The sequence below is a fragment of the Phacochoerus africanus genome, chromosome 16 (assembly GCF_016906955.1).
Source record: "Phacochoerus africanus isolate WHEZ1 chromosome 16, ROS_Pafr_v1, whole genome shotgun sequence".
Lineage (NCBI taxonomy): Eukaryota > Metazoa > Chordata > Mammalia > Artiodactyla > Suidae > Phacochoerus > Phacochoerus africanus.
Window position 1 is genome coordinate 29,892,821 of NC_062559.1, and position 12,319 is coordinate 29,905,139.

A 12,319-nucleotide genomic window follows, 5' to 3' on the forward strand; every position below is an offset into this window, starting at 1 on the left:
GTCAAGACCACTTATCCAGAAGCAAGTGGGAATAAAACTCGTCATTGCAGATGCTAGGATGCATTTCCACATCCCTGCAGCTTATCAGTGCCTGAAGTACAAAGCCAGAGCCCTACTGAATCTATGTCATAAAATCCACTATGAGACAAATGGACTGACACCTTTTTGTTCACAGATAGTAGCAAATCATCACAAACAAAACGTGTTAAGAAAGAAAGGGAAACAAGTAATCCTTCAGTCTAAATAATTTATAATAAATTCTCTTTTGGAGGTACTGGGTCAGTCTTCCTGGAACTTTAACAAATTAAATAAATAACTCCCACCCCATCTTCGCCTACATTTCTTAAGGTAGTACCAGTATTAGGTAAGTGACACAGGTACTGTCACCAAGGCAATTTGTCTACTTCAGTCTGAGATGTAATCAAATTGCAGCACATTACATCTATACAACCTCAATAAATATGGTAACATGTTTGATGAAGATTAGAATTACTGCTTTTTTTTTTTTCTAGGAAACAATAACAAATTTTAGTTTTGGTAGGATACCTTGAAGCAATTCTAATTACGCATTTTCTTAATGAGCACTGGTAGCTGTGATGGTGGAAGTGGTAGTAAAAATACCTCGACCACCATTTAACACATTACTACCTGCCAGGTACAATATATACATCATCTCATTTAATTCTCAAGACAACTTACAGGGAAGTGTTCACTCTTATTTCACAACTAAGGACACTGAGACTTGAAGTGATTAACTTGTCTAGGATTGCCCAGCTATCTTGTATGCAGTCTGCCAAGTGCAGATCTAAGATTTGAATTTGGCATTTCTAACTCCAAATTCTGAATTCTTAACTACAAAGTCGCCATTTTTTTCTTCCAAAGTGAGACTCTGAAGATAAGTACTAATTTAAATGAGTAATATTCATCATATGTAACTTCTGCAGAACAATAGATTTTGACCTGAAAGACTGCCTATATGTCACCAGCCAGGAGCTCCTCCTTCCTAGACAAATCTGAGACTGATTACAAGAAACTTGAGTGTCTGCAAACCAGCTGAACTAACACTGAAGGCCCTGAGGTGGTTATCCACACACATAAGAGGGCCCTCAAAAGAATGTGGCATGAGTCAAGGAAAATATCCAGAGCCTTGATGCAAATAGGTCTCTTCCAATAGTATAGCAAGAGAAAAGATATTTTAAAAGAACAAATTAAATATCAAAGTTGAAAAATCTTTGTTCAAAATACATACACTTATTACTAGTACTGAAAATTATTTATTTATTTATATATATATATATATATATAGAGAGAGAGAGAGAGAGAGAGAGAGAGAGAGAAGATTCCATATATTTATGCAGTGGCCAGGGATAATATAATGAGGCAAAAACTACAATAATTGTTTTCATTTTTTTCAAATCACTAAATTTCTATATTTATAATGGAAAAACCTCTGTATTAGTTGCAAATTACCCCAATATTTAGGGGCTGAAAATAACAAACATTTATCATCGCACACTTTTCTGTCAGGCGGCTGGGAGTGGCTTGCCTAGGTGGGCTAGCTCAGGGACTCTTGCAAGGCTGAAATCAGGGGTCAGCCAGGGCTGCAGTCATCCCAAGGCTAGACTCAGGGAGACTCACTTTTAAGCTCTCTCACACTGGCACCTTATGACATGGCAGCTAGTTTTCCCCAGAGCAAGGGATCCTGCAGCAAGTGAGAACATTCAAGAAGGAAGCTGCCATCTTTAATCTCAGAAGTGACTTACTGCTACTTCTGCCATATTATTTTCCTTAGCAGCTACTGATCAGATCAGGCCCACACTCAAGGGAAGGGGAATACACAAGAGTATGCATCCTAGGAGGTGGGGATCAATGGGGGCCACCTTAGAGGCTGCCTACTACAACATCTATTCTGGTTTTTTTTTTTTTGGAATGTCATATATATATATAAAATGATTTTTTCCCCCACTATAGCTGGTTTACAGTGTTCTGTCAATTTTCTACTGTAGAGCATGGTGATCCAGTTACACATACATGTATACATTCTTTTTTCTCACATTATCATGCTCCATCATAAGTGACTAGACATAATTCCCAGTGCTACAAAGCAGGATCTCATTGCTAATCCATTCCAAAGGCAAGCGTCTGCATATATTAACCCCAAACTCCCAATCCATCACACTCCCTCCCCCTCCTCCTTGGCAACCACTATGGAGAACAGTATGGAGGTACCTTAGGAAAGGTACATAGATACTTGCACCCGCATGTTCATTGCAGCACTATTCACAATAGCCAAGACATGGAATCAACCCAAATGTCCACTGACGGATGATTGGATTAAGAAGATGTGGTATATATACACAATGGAATACTACTCAGCCATAAAAAAGAATGACATAATGCCATTTGCAGCAACATGGATGGAACTAGAGACTCTCATACTGAGTGAAACGAGTCAGAAAGACAAAGACAAATACCATATGATATCACTTATAACTGGAATCTAATATATAGCACAAATGAATCTTTCCACAGAAAAGAAAATCATGGACTTGGAGAATATGCTGTTTTGATATTAAATGCTAAGTGACTTATGATGAGACATACAAAGGGAGGGGATATAGGGTGTGCCTTTCTACATTCTTGCCTTCATTTTTTTTCCACTTCAAATATTTAAATGTCTCTTCACCCAAATGGGCATAGAGTAAAACTAAACTTTGCTCTTTCCTTATAAATGTTCTTATTTCCCTCAATTTGTTAACTGTTCACTCAGTCTGACCAGGTAACAGTCTTCCAAAAGACAGAGCAGAATATGATTTTTAGTCTCTAAATCTTATTCTCTAACCATCTTAACATATATACACACTTGTCTTCATACATATACATACATATTTGTGTTTTAGAACACAGTCACGGGCCAGAATATAGAATATATGGTTTGACTAGCAAGAAATTTCTAGAAATGTATTTGAGAGAAAATTTTCACAATTTTTATAATATGCCATAGTCCCTTTATGAATATAGAATAAAACTGGAGGAATGTTTATAAAAACCTATTCTATTATATAACTCTCCCAAAGATGGAAAGTAAAGGAAAAAATACGTAGCACTTTTTTGTGATATCAGAGTGTAAATTACTTAATTTCAATTAGGTAATATTTATAGTCAGCAGTTCACAACGGACTTTTCAGTACTCTTACTTATTTGAAACCTAATGTATCCTCACAGTATTACTAGGGACAAAATAATTTTTTTTTTAAGATTATACTTATTTTAGGTAAACAGATTATAAAAAGAGATGTACTATGTCTGTTCAGTTTATGCTGGTTCCTTATAAATATTTTTCAAACTGACTACTATCAGATTATTTTTAAACTATTACATAAAGGCAGTCACTTGAGATGTTTTCCAATAGAATACCTCTTCTGGGAATTCTACTCAAAAAGGGCCTCCTCCTAAATCTGTTACTTTGAGAAAGACAATGCAGGCTATAAAAATGTTACAGGCTACGAATGCTGATGAGATGGTTTCTTAATTAGGATTGCTGAGCTCTTGCTCAGTGGAAAGACTCTGTAATGCACGTGCTTTTATACACAGCTCTCAAATATCTCCTGATTATTAGCTATAAAAGGGATTTTTAAAACTTGATTCCAAAAGGCATCTGTAGGAGTCTCTTAAAATAACTTAGATCATGACAAACAATTCTAATTTGGCCTTGTATCACTACCTCTACAGCTGGCTCTAAAGGGTAGATCCCACAGATAGCACTGAGTATTGAAACGCCTTTATTAAGACTGTATATCCCCAAACTTGAATACTGTCATCACCTCTGCCAGGCCTAAGGGCTATAGTTATTACTTCTACTATAATTAATACTTTCACAGTGCTGTTCCCAAAGTAAATAAGGAGTCATTTTAGGGTCACAGCATGAACTTGCATTAGGAAATTATAGTTATGCATATTCTTACCTAATTTCCCATTACTTAAGTAGGAATTTGGGTAGGTACTTAGAAAAAAAAAACAAATGAAATGACTTTATATATGACTGGAGCTCTTTTATAGGAGAATCAAAGATTATAACTGCATAGCTGAAAAGCATAACCTCTAAATTTAATCCTCTAATAACAATGCTTAAGGCAAGTTTTCATACATAAATTTTACTCAAAGACCAAGGGTGAATTTATCAGTTACTAAATTATTTTTCCTTAAAATCTTGAAAATCCATGAGATTTTAAGTCTCGTTTTCAATTATATTAGTCTTTTCTCTATTTCCCTCTCCTTGAAAAAGCTGATTTTATAATTCATCATTTATATAATGTTCCCTGAACATAACCACTTTGTAAAAAGCAAAATAATATCCTATATACCCTATGTATCAATGATCTAATAAACAGACTTTTAAAAGGCATACTGTTACCAAACAAAAATTAGTAACGAGTGCAAAAAGGAAAAGCAATGCAGGAATGATTCTTGCAGGGCATCTGTAATCAGGAAAAAGATTAGTTTGTATATTTAATAGGTATAAGATTGTAGTTATTATAACCTTACCCATTTTTGAGCTTTTTTACATTCTAATACATAAATGCTGCTTTCTCATTTCTTTTTCATTTGCCATTACTTAAGGTAAATAATAACCTCTAATTATAATGTTTGCAAAACTAGGAACCAATGCCAAGAACCACCACTAAATAGCCCATTCTGTGTTAGAAATCTAGTGTATTCCTCCTTGTAAAGAGTTCACTAAGGAGTAAATTCCAGTTGCTCTTATTTTCTATCATTTACTTTGTCATTTACTTTTTTTTTTTTTGCTCTACCATTCCTCTCAACAGTGTAAGCTCTGTAATACAAGGTACCTTGTCTTTTTTGTTCAAACTATACCCCTAGAGTTTAGAACAGTGCTTTGTACATAAACTACTCACAGTTAAAATGAAGCATCTTATTTTGAGAGAGATGACTTAAAGACAATAAAAGCTCTATTATTTTTCATTTTTCTGTAATTAAATATCAAAGAAAGTCATACATCATGCCTAGGCTTATTTGACTCATGCTAATAGAGCAATTTATATGCTTTTGAAGGTTTATACTACAGTTTCAAATGAATTAAACTTAATGTCTTCAAATACCCCACAGATATTTAAAAGGTGAACTAATTAAATAATAACAAGTTGAAAAATAGCTAAGATCTATTAAAAAAAATCTGTTTCACTTATAGGTTTCCTCATAGATTTCATAGAAGTGTATAACATTTAAATACTATGCTATCTCATTAAAGTCATATATTTATATATTCTTGACTTGTGTGAATGTTTAACCAATGTGTAAATTTTTATTATAATTGATAAACTATAGTCAAAAAGAGTAATAGGTTTTGAAGAAATCTTAGAAATTACTTGGTCCCCCTATTGATTTTTATAAATATGGAAACTGAAATCCAAAGTGGCCAAGATCACAAAAACTAGAGTAGACCCAGATTTACTAGCTCTCAGTCCAGAATGGTTCTAATGACATTATACTGACAAAGAGAAGTAAGAAGGCTGATACACTACAGAAGATCTTTCTGTATACTACAGCTGTTTACCTATACCAGACACTTACTGACCTTTTCTAATTTCTGAACACACCATGGTGATTTGGTTTGTAAAAAAAACTTATATTCAAATTAGTATTCCTACATCTGGTTCTCAGAAAAAGAACATAGGAAGTAGTACTCTTTTACCAATTTATCATTACCCCTCAAACTGACCCTGATGGTCCATGATGATGTTAATTCCAAGCTCACAATTCTGGTATCACCCTGGAGCTGAGAACCTCATGAAATAGTTCATTATTTTGGTGTTTCTTACTGCTTCTCAACAAATCTTTTTGTTTGAAGAATGCAGAATTTAAAACAACAATAAAACAGTTCCTCTCCTAGCATGGAGTTTATTTCTTTGTTTTTAATTCATCTATTCTTAGATGTCTGGTTTGCCATTCTGGTGGCACTTTGAGCACTGTGCTGCTAAAGAGAGAGACGTGGCCTACCATGCTGTGTGTAAGGCTTTCTATCGACTCTGGGGTTCAGCAGGTAGAACAGACTCACTTACAGCCCAACCATGAGTGCCTCTATACAGTTTCAGATGTCACTGACTGAAATTCCAGAGCAGAGCACTGAAAACAGGGTCACTATTGTTCAGAACAATACTAAGTAGCTAGGAGGCAGCACTATTGTTGCTCCCAACAAAAGCTGGGAAGTTGGAAGAATCCTAGAAGGTATGGTCCAGAATATTACTGCTGTTTATGGAATTTGACTGTAAAAAACCTCCCAGAAGTTCCTTTTCATGGTATTTTTATTTATCTAGACTTTATCTCATGCAAAAAAGGTTAAAGGCAACTTACAATAAAGGGCATACATATAACATGGATAAAATATAAATAAAATGTGGAAAACCAGTAGGATGGTAATTTTATTGGAATGGAAACTACTTCCTCCAATATCATCACTTTAAACAAATCAAGTAAAAGTTGAAATGTACCTTAGGTTATATTTTTCTTTTTATATTCGGGTATTTCATTCAACATACATACAAAGATCAAGGCAAGGAAATTAGAGGATTCAGAGGCTAGGTAGCATGATGGAAGGACCATGGATTCTGAAGACTATGGTTCAAGATGATAGGTTAATATGAAACCGGCAGAACCTATTTATTAAACGGTAGTTTTTTTACCCTTAGAGTGGCTAAGATCTACTTCATAAATTGATTTGAATAGGAAACAAAAATGATTGACTATAGAGTATAAATAGGATCTGAATTTCTCACACAAGAAGCTTGCAATCTATGTTAGAAGAAAACTGTAATCTAGAGGGAGAAAGTGATGAATATCCTGAGTTATGATAACATGCTTTGGGAATTCAGAAGAAAGAGATTTTTCCTCTAGCTAGCAACAAGAACAATTTCCTGGAGGGTGATATGTGGTGGGGGTAGGGTGAGGAGTGTGTCTTGAAGGATGAGTCATATTTGGTATTGCAGATGAGCAAGCAAAGTCAAGGGTGAAGTGATGGTACACAGCTAACAGCCAGCTGCAACATAAATCCCTAATTCTACTTCATAGAATGGCATAAAGGAACAAAATCAATAGAAAACCTACTACAGTTCTATTCAAACAAATATTCAGAGCAAGTAGAGAAGGTGACTTTTCATATCCAATTAATGTAATGACTCACACCATGGGCTGGAAAAGATAAAAGCCCCTCTGAGGACCACTTCACTTTATTCTGTACTTGTTCTGAGAGAGTAACTGCCTCTAAGGCAAAGCCCTAGAAGTACCTTGCCCTCCCATTTCTCCAAGCCTTGCCAATGATTCTCGCAGCAAGAATGGCTTCAAGCAGAAAATTCAACTGTAGATTTGAGCATCCAGGTCACCATTTACTTGCCTTTACTTTCACTTCAATCAGGGGCTACCTAAGAGAAGAGGCTCATTATAATTTCTAATGGAAATATCCTTTGTGGTTTCCAACTGTAATAACTTGGTTTCACTTTGGTTTTTTGGCAAAATACCAGAAGTTTTCAAAACATGTTCGGAAGCTGCGAAAGGGGATTTTTAGTGACCTGTAATCTTTAAAATGCATCTCATCTTTTTAAAATAAAATTAAAGAAAATTAAAGGAATAAATATGCAAAACATCAGGAAGGATCAAAAGATGGAGGTTAGAAAGGAGGCAAATAGTGAATAAGGTGTAAAATTAAAAGCCCTGCAGCAATTCCAGGCAGCATAGGGAAATTACTGGAGTTCTCTTTCTCTCCGGTATGTTTTTAAAGAAAGAAAAGTGATTCTCATGGGAGATTAACACAGAAAGGAAAGAGGAAAACTGTTGGCTCTGGGCCATGATTTACCATTCACCACAAAATGAGACTCTGTTTCTGCTTCTCAAAGGCCATTGTTTTTTCCAAACAGACATAGGCTCTACTTATACTAAGTCAATTATAATGAAGAGATATAAGACACAAGGAAGAGATCTAGAAGAATAACTCAGAAGACAGGGCAAAGCCATAAAAGTCATGTTCTACTGTAAAATATTATTAAAACAAAAACTCTGTATAAACGAACTAGCTCCCACAGCCTAGCAACAGCTCACTTACCTCAAACAAAACAAAATATAGCAAAATCTTATTATAAAAATTGCTTGCCTTTGTGATGTTGTATTTTAACTGATAATTAATCGAAATTTGTGCAAGTGATATGACACTCGAGTTCCCCTTTTATAAACCAAGAATCTTATAATAGTATCATCCACCTAAGTAGTTGTGAAATAAAAACAACCCTCTTTAATTCTTTTTACATGTATCATTTGTCATCTGCCTGGAGAAAATTTCTTATGAAAACAACAGTACAGGGGTTGTTAGTAGGAAAAAAATGCCATGTATTTCTTAAAACAGAAGTCAAATTTAGTTTTATTTAGATAGTTATGTCTTTGTTCCAACTTATGATCAGGCTTTTTTTAAAGGTGCATTCAAAGTATGGCTTTTCTTTGTATACCCAGGTCAAAAAGAAGGTAGAGTTGAAAACCATCTAGGTACCAAAATAGGGTAAGAAGTCTCTGCTCATAAATCAGAGATGATCTTGAAATGTTTCTTTCTTCTGGTGTTAGAAAACAATTTCTAAAGGGAATGTAAGTTTCTTTTTCAGATTATGAGATGTATTTTAGGGACTTCTAAATTTTTTGTACTGGGAAACTTTTTTTCGAATCACTGAAATTCAAGTCTGTCAAAGGTCCTGCATAGAAACAGAGAGGGTGTGGTTGGCAGTCAAACTGGACATCTTTGGGATCTTTAGTACTTTTCAATTTACCAGTTGAGGACTCTGTCCTGAGAATGACAAACAAGGTGGTCAAACAAGTATTTGTTACTGTCAGGGTATTATCTGTAAAAGCTTTAAATTCATGGAATCCCTTTTCCCTGGGGGTGAGGGAAGGGGAGGAGGAGGATTAGAAAGAAGAATATGATTCTTAACTGAAAAGATAACCTTTTAAAGTAAAGAGGAAATTGAGAAGAAAAATTATACCATATATCAAGAGCATTATTTATCATAATACACATTCTGAGACTAAGGAAATTGTTTATAAGTAATGTCTGAAATTTTCCCTTGCTAGTACAAATAATTCTTAACTCTGGACTTTCTCCCTCAGAATTACTTCTTTGTTTCAAATAATTTTGAAATCAGTTTTGGATATTGACTTTCAATTTTTCCTTTTAAGTAGATCTTATTTTTCAGAGCTGTTTTGGGTTCACAGCAAAATGTAGCAGAAGGTACAGCATTCCCATATATCTCCCTACTCCCTTTCAGAGCTCCCTCATTATCAGTATGCCATGTGAGAGTCATATGTTTGTTACTACTGATGAACCTCTATTGGCACATCATTATCTCCCAACGTCCATAGCTTACTTTAAGGTCCACTCTTGGTGTTGTTCATTCTATGGATTTTCACAAATATATAATGACAGGTATCCATCATTACAACAGCATACAGCATAGTTTCCTTGCCCTAAAAAATCCTCTATGCTTCACCTATTCATCCCTCCCTCCCAAATGATGTTGATACGTTAAAAGCCATTTTTGAATCATTATTTATAAGCACAGACAGGACTCCCCAAATTTTAGACAAATACTAAATTAAGTAGTAGCTCTTACCCACCTGAAAAACAAAATAAGCAGCGTTCATCAATAGAAGGCTAATTAAGTGGCAAACGAAATACTTTCCTAGTGGCAAGCAAGATTAACAAAACTTTTTAGTGTCATCTAAAAGCTAAGAAGAAACCAAACTGGAAGACAACAGAATGCAATCACGATATTTTCAGAATTTACATTAAGTTTTCCCTCCTTGGATTCCCTTTTGAGTGCCTATTGTAGCAATAAGGGGCAAACTTTTGTTTTTCCCACCTCAGGTTTCTATTTTTCAACAGCCTCCTAACCTAATATTTTGCGTTTGTATACATTTTCAAAACTCCACTTCTCCGCGTGAAACAATTAACGCTCAGAGGAGGACTCCGTCTTTAGAAGATGAAATAATAGCAATGTTGGCAACCACAGTTGGCAAGAGAAGAAAATTAAGTTCTCTCTATTTTTTCTCTTTTTGTCTCTCTGCAAAACTTCCTTCCTTATTTGATAAGGAGCAGCTAGCTTAAATTTACCGCAAAGTAAATATGAGCAATTCCCTGGAATGGGACCTTTAACACAGAACTTTACACTGGAATGTGACATCAACATTCCTTTTGAGTCACAGTCTGGTCCCCACCCCTTTCTCCCAGGAAACGTGAGGCTCCCAAAACCAGGGAGTGGCTCAGGTAGGGCAGTGGATCCTGACCCGAAGGACTACCGGGCAAGAAACTTATCCTAGAGGTAAACCACTGGTGGCAATTGTCCTTTGGGGCTAGCTGTCAAAGAAGATGATTTTTTTGTTTGTTAGTTTTGTTTTATTTTGAAGATAACTCCCTAAGATGGAGGCAGTACTTTGGAAGTCAAGTAATGAATGACCAAAAAAAAAAGAAGAAAAAGGAAAAAATCATCACCTTTCACATTATCACAAGCTTCGGCTGCAAAGGAAGCACATTAAATCAACGCTCACTCTAGAGCGCCTCGGACAGTCAAGCGGGGAGGGCGGGGGGAGTGAGGTCTAGGCTGTCAAAGGCACATCAGTGACCCCAAACCACAGACTTAATAAGTTGAACTTCCTGAGACAGGAAGATGTAGTGTCACGATCTCGCCCGAACTCGCCCTAACCTCATCCTTTTTTTTAGGGCGGCACAGGCGCAGCTGAAACATCTCAAGGAAAGTTTCAAACACCTCCAACTGTTGGACACGGTTAGACAGGGAGAAATGTCCCGCGTTCGCCCTCGCTCACGTGCGCGACTCTCCGTCCCTCCTGGGTTTCAGGAGTTAGGAGGGCAGCTGGGCAGCCCCTCTAACCAGAGGTTCGGGTACCTGGGCCCGGAGCTCCTGAACCCGCTGGCGCCCAGCGGCCCGTGCGCCCCATCCGCAGCCGGCAGCTAGGGGGCGGCGCCCGGCTCAGGTGAAGCGGCCACCCGTCCGCCGCCCGCACTTCCCTACCTTCTTCACTTTGGCTTCCAGGTCCATGTTTATGTGTCAGAGGGGCTCCTCCTCTCCTCCGGGATCTCACGACCGCGCGCCTGAGCTCCGGCACTGCTGCGGGTACTCGGGGGATCTGCCAGGACTCCCGCCCCGCAGCCGCAGCCACTCGCCCCTCGCCGTCAAACTTCCGCCGCCCAGTCCGCTGTAGCTGGCCTGCGGCGGAGACCAGGAACAAAGAGGTCTGTGCAGCCAATGGCAGCCAGGCCTCGCCGGGCAGCCGCCAATCACCGAGCGCCGCACGCACCTTCACTGCCCGAGCGCCGCGCAGGCAAGGTGAGGGGCGGGGCCGAGTCAGGGGCGGCGCCCTTCCGAGAGCAATCCCGCAGCTCTAACCACGTCTCTGGTTGCGCTGGGCGTCTGTCTGCCTCCCTCCTCATAAAAATTGGAGACCAGCCTACCTACAGCTAAAGATGAGGACGAGCCCTTTCCATTCTGACAGCTGGTACCTGTTTTGCTTGAGAACTTAGATGTGTCCAGTGGAGTGTTACCCCACTACTAGCTTCTTGGTTTATTTTCAGAGCAAGGAGAAAGACAGGAGATTTTGAAGGTTGTTAGGGATCCCTGTGATGGACGTTGCACTCTAATTTCACAATTGAGTTGTGGACACGGCTTTTTCTTAAATGCTTTTCTCCAATGGCAGGAAACCTCATCTCACAGCATTAAAGGCAATGAAGATGATTATATGTTTTCTGGGCATTCTAGAGTTCAAAAAAGAGGTTAACGTGAATCACTTCAGAGACAGGTTATGCCATTCTTTGGAAGTAGAAGCTTTGCTCTTTGTCCCTGCTGTGTGAAAGAGTGTGAGGCTACTCATGTGCCTCCTGTGTTGACGAAGCAGTTTCATAGAGATTGGTTACAAGCAGGACTGGAGCACTAAAGCTGGATCCATTTCATGACCTCATTTGGGTGCGTTTGCAATGAGTACCATTAGCTTGGTGGATCTGGAAGGAATCCCAGGGATTACTGAGTCTAGCTTTCTCATTTTGCTGGAGCCGAGGAACCCAGAGGAACAGGAATCTGCCCAATTTCTTAGTCTTTTGGGGGGCAGAGCTAGTTAGTACTGATGAGTCTGTACGCAATGTCTCCAGCCTATTTGAGATCATAAGCACTGCATTTTGACTAATTAAAAGAGTCCTTTTTGTTTTGTTTTGTTTTGTTTTCCAGTTCATCATAATGACAAAAAAATATATATATATAAT

General features: G+C 37.8%; 1 protein-coding gene across 1 annotated transcript in view; it reads right to left on the reverse strand.

Moving 5' to 3' along the window:
- TES (testin LIM domain protein) overlaps positions 1 to 11,369 on the reverse strand; it is a 38,701-nt gene extending 27,332 nt beyond the window's left edge. Inside the window, exon 1 of the mRNA XM_047763240.1 lies at positions 11,079 to 11,369. Coding sequence (XP_047619196.1) covers positions 11,079 to 11,105 — 27 coding nt within the window. The 5' untranslated portion in view covers positions 11,106 to 11,369. The remainder of the gene's footprint in view (positions 1 to 11,078) is intronic.
- Positions 11,370 to 12,319: the final 950 nt, after the last annotated feature.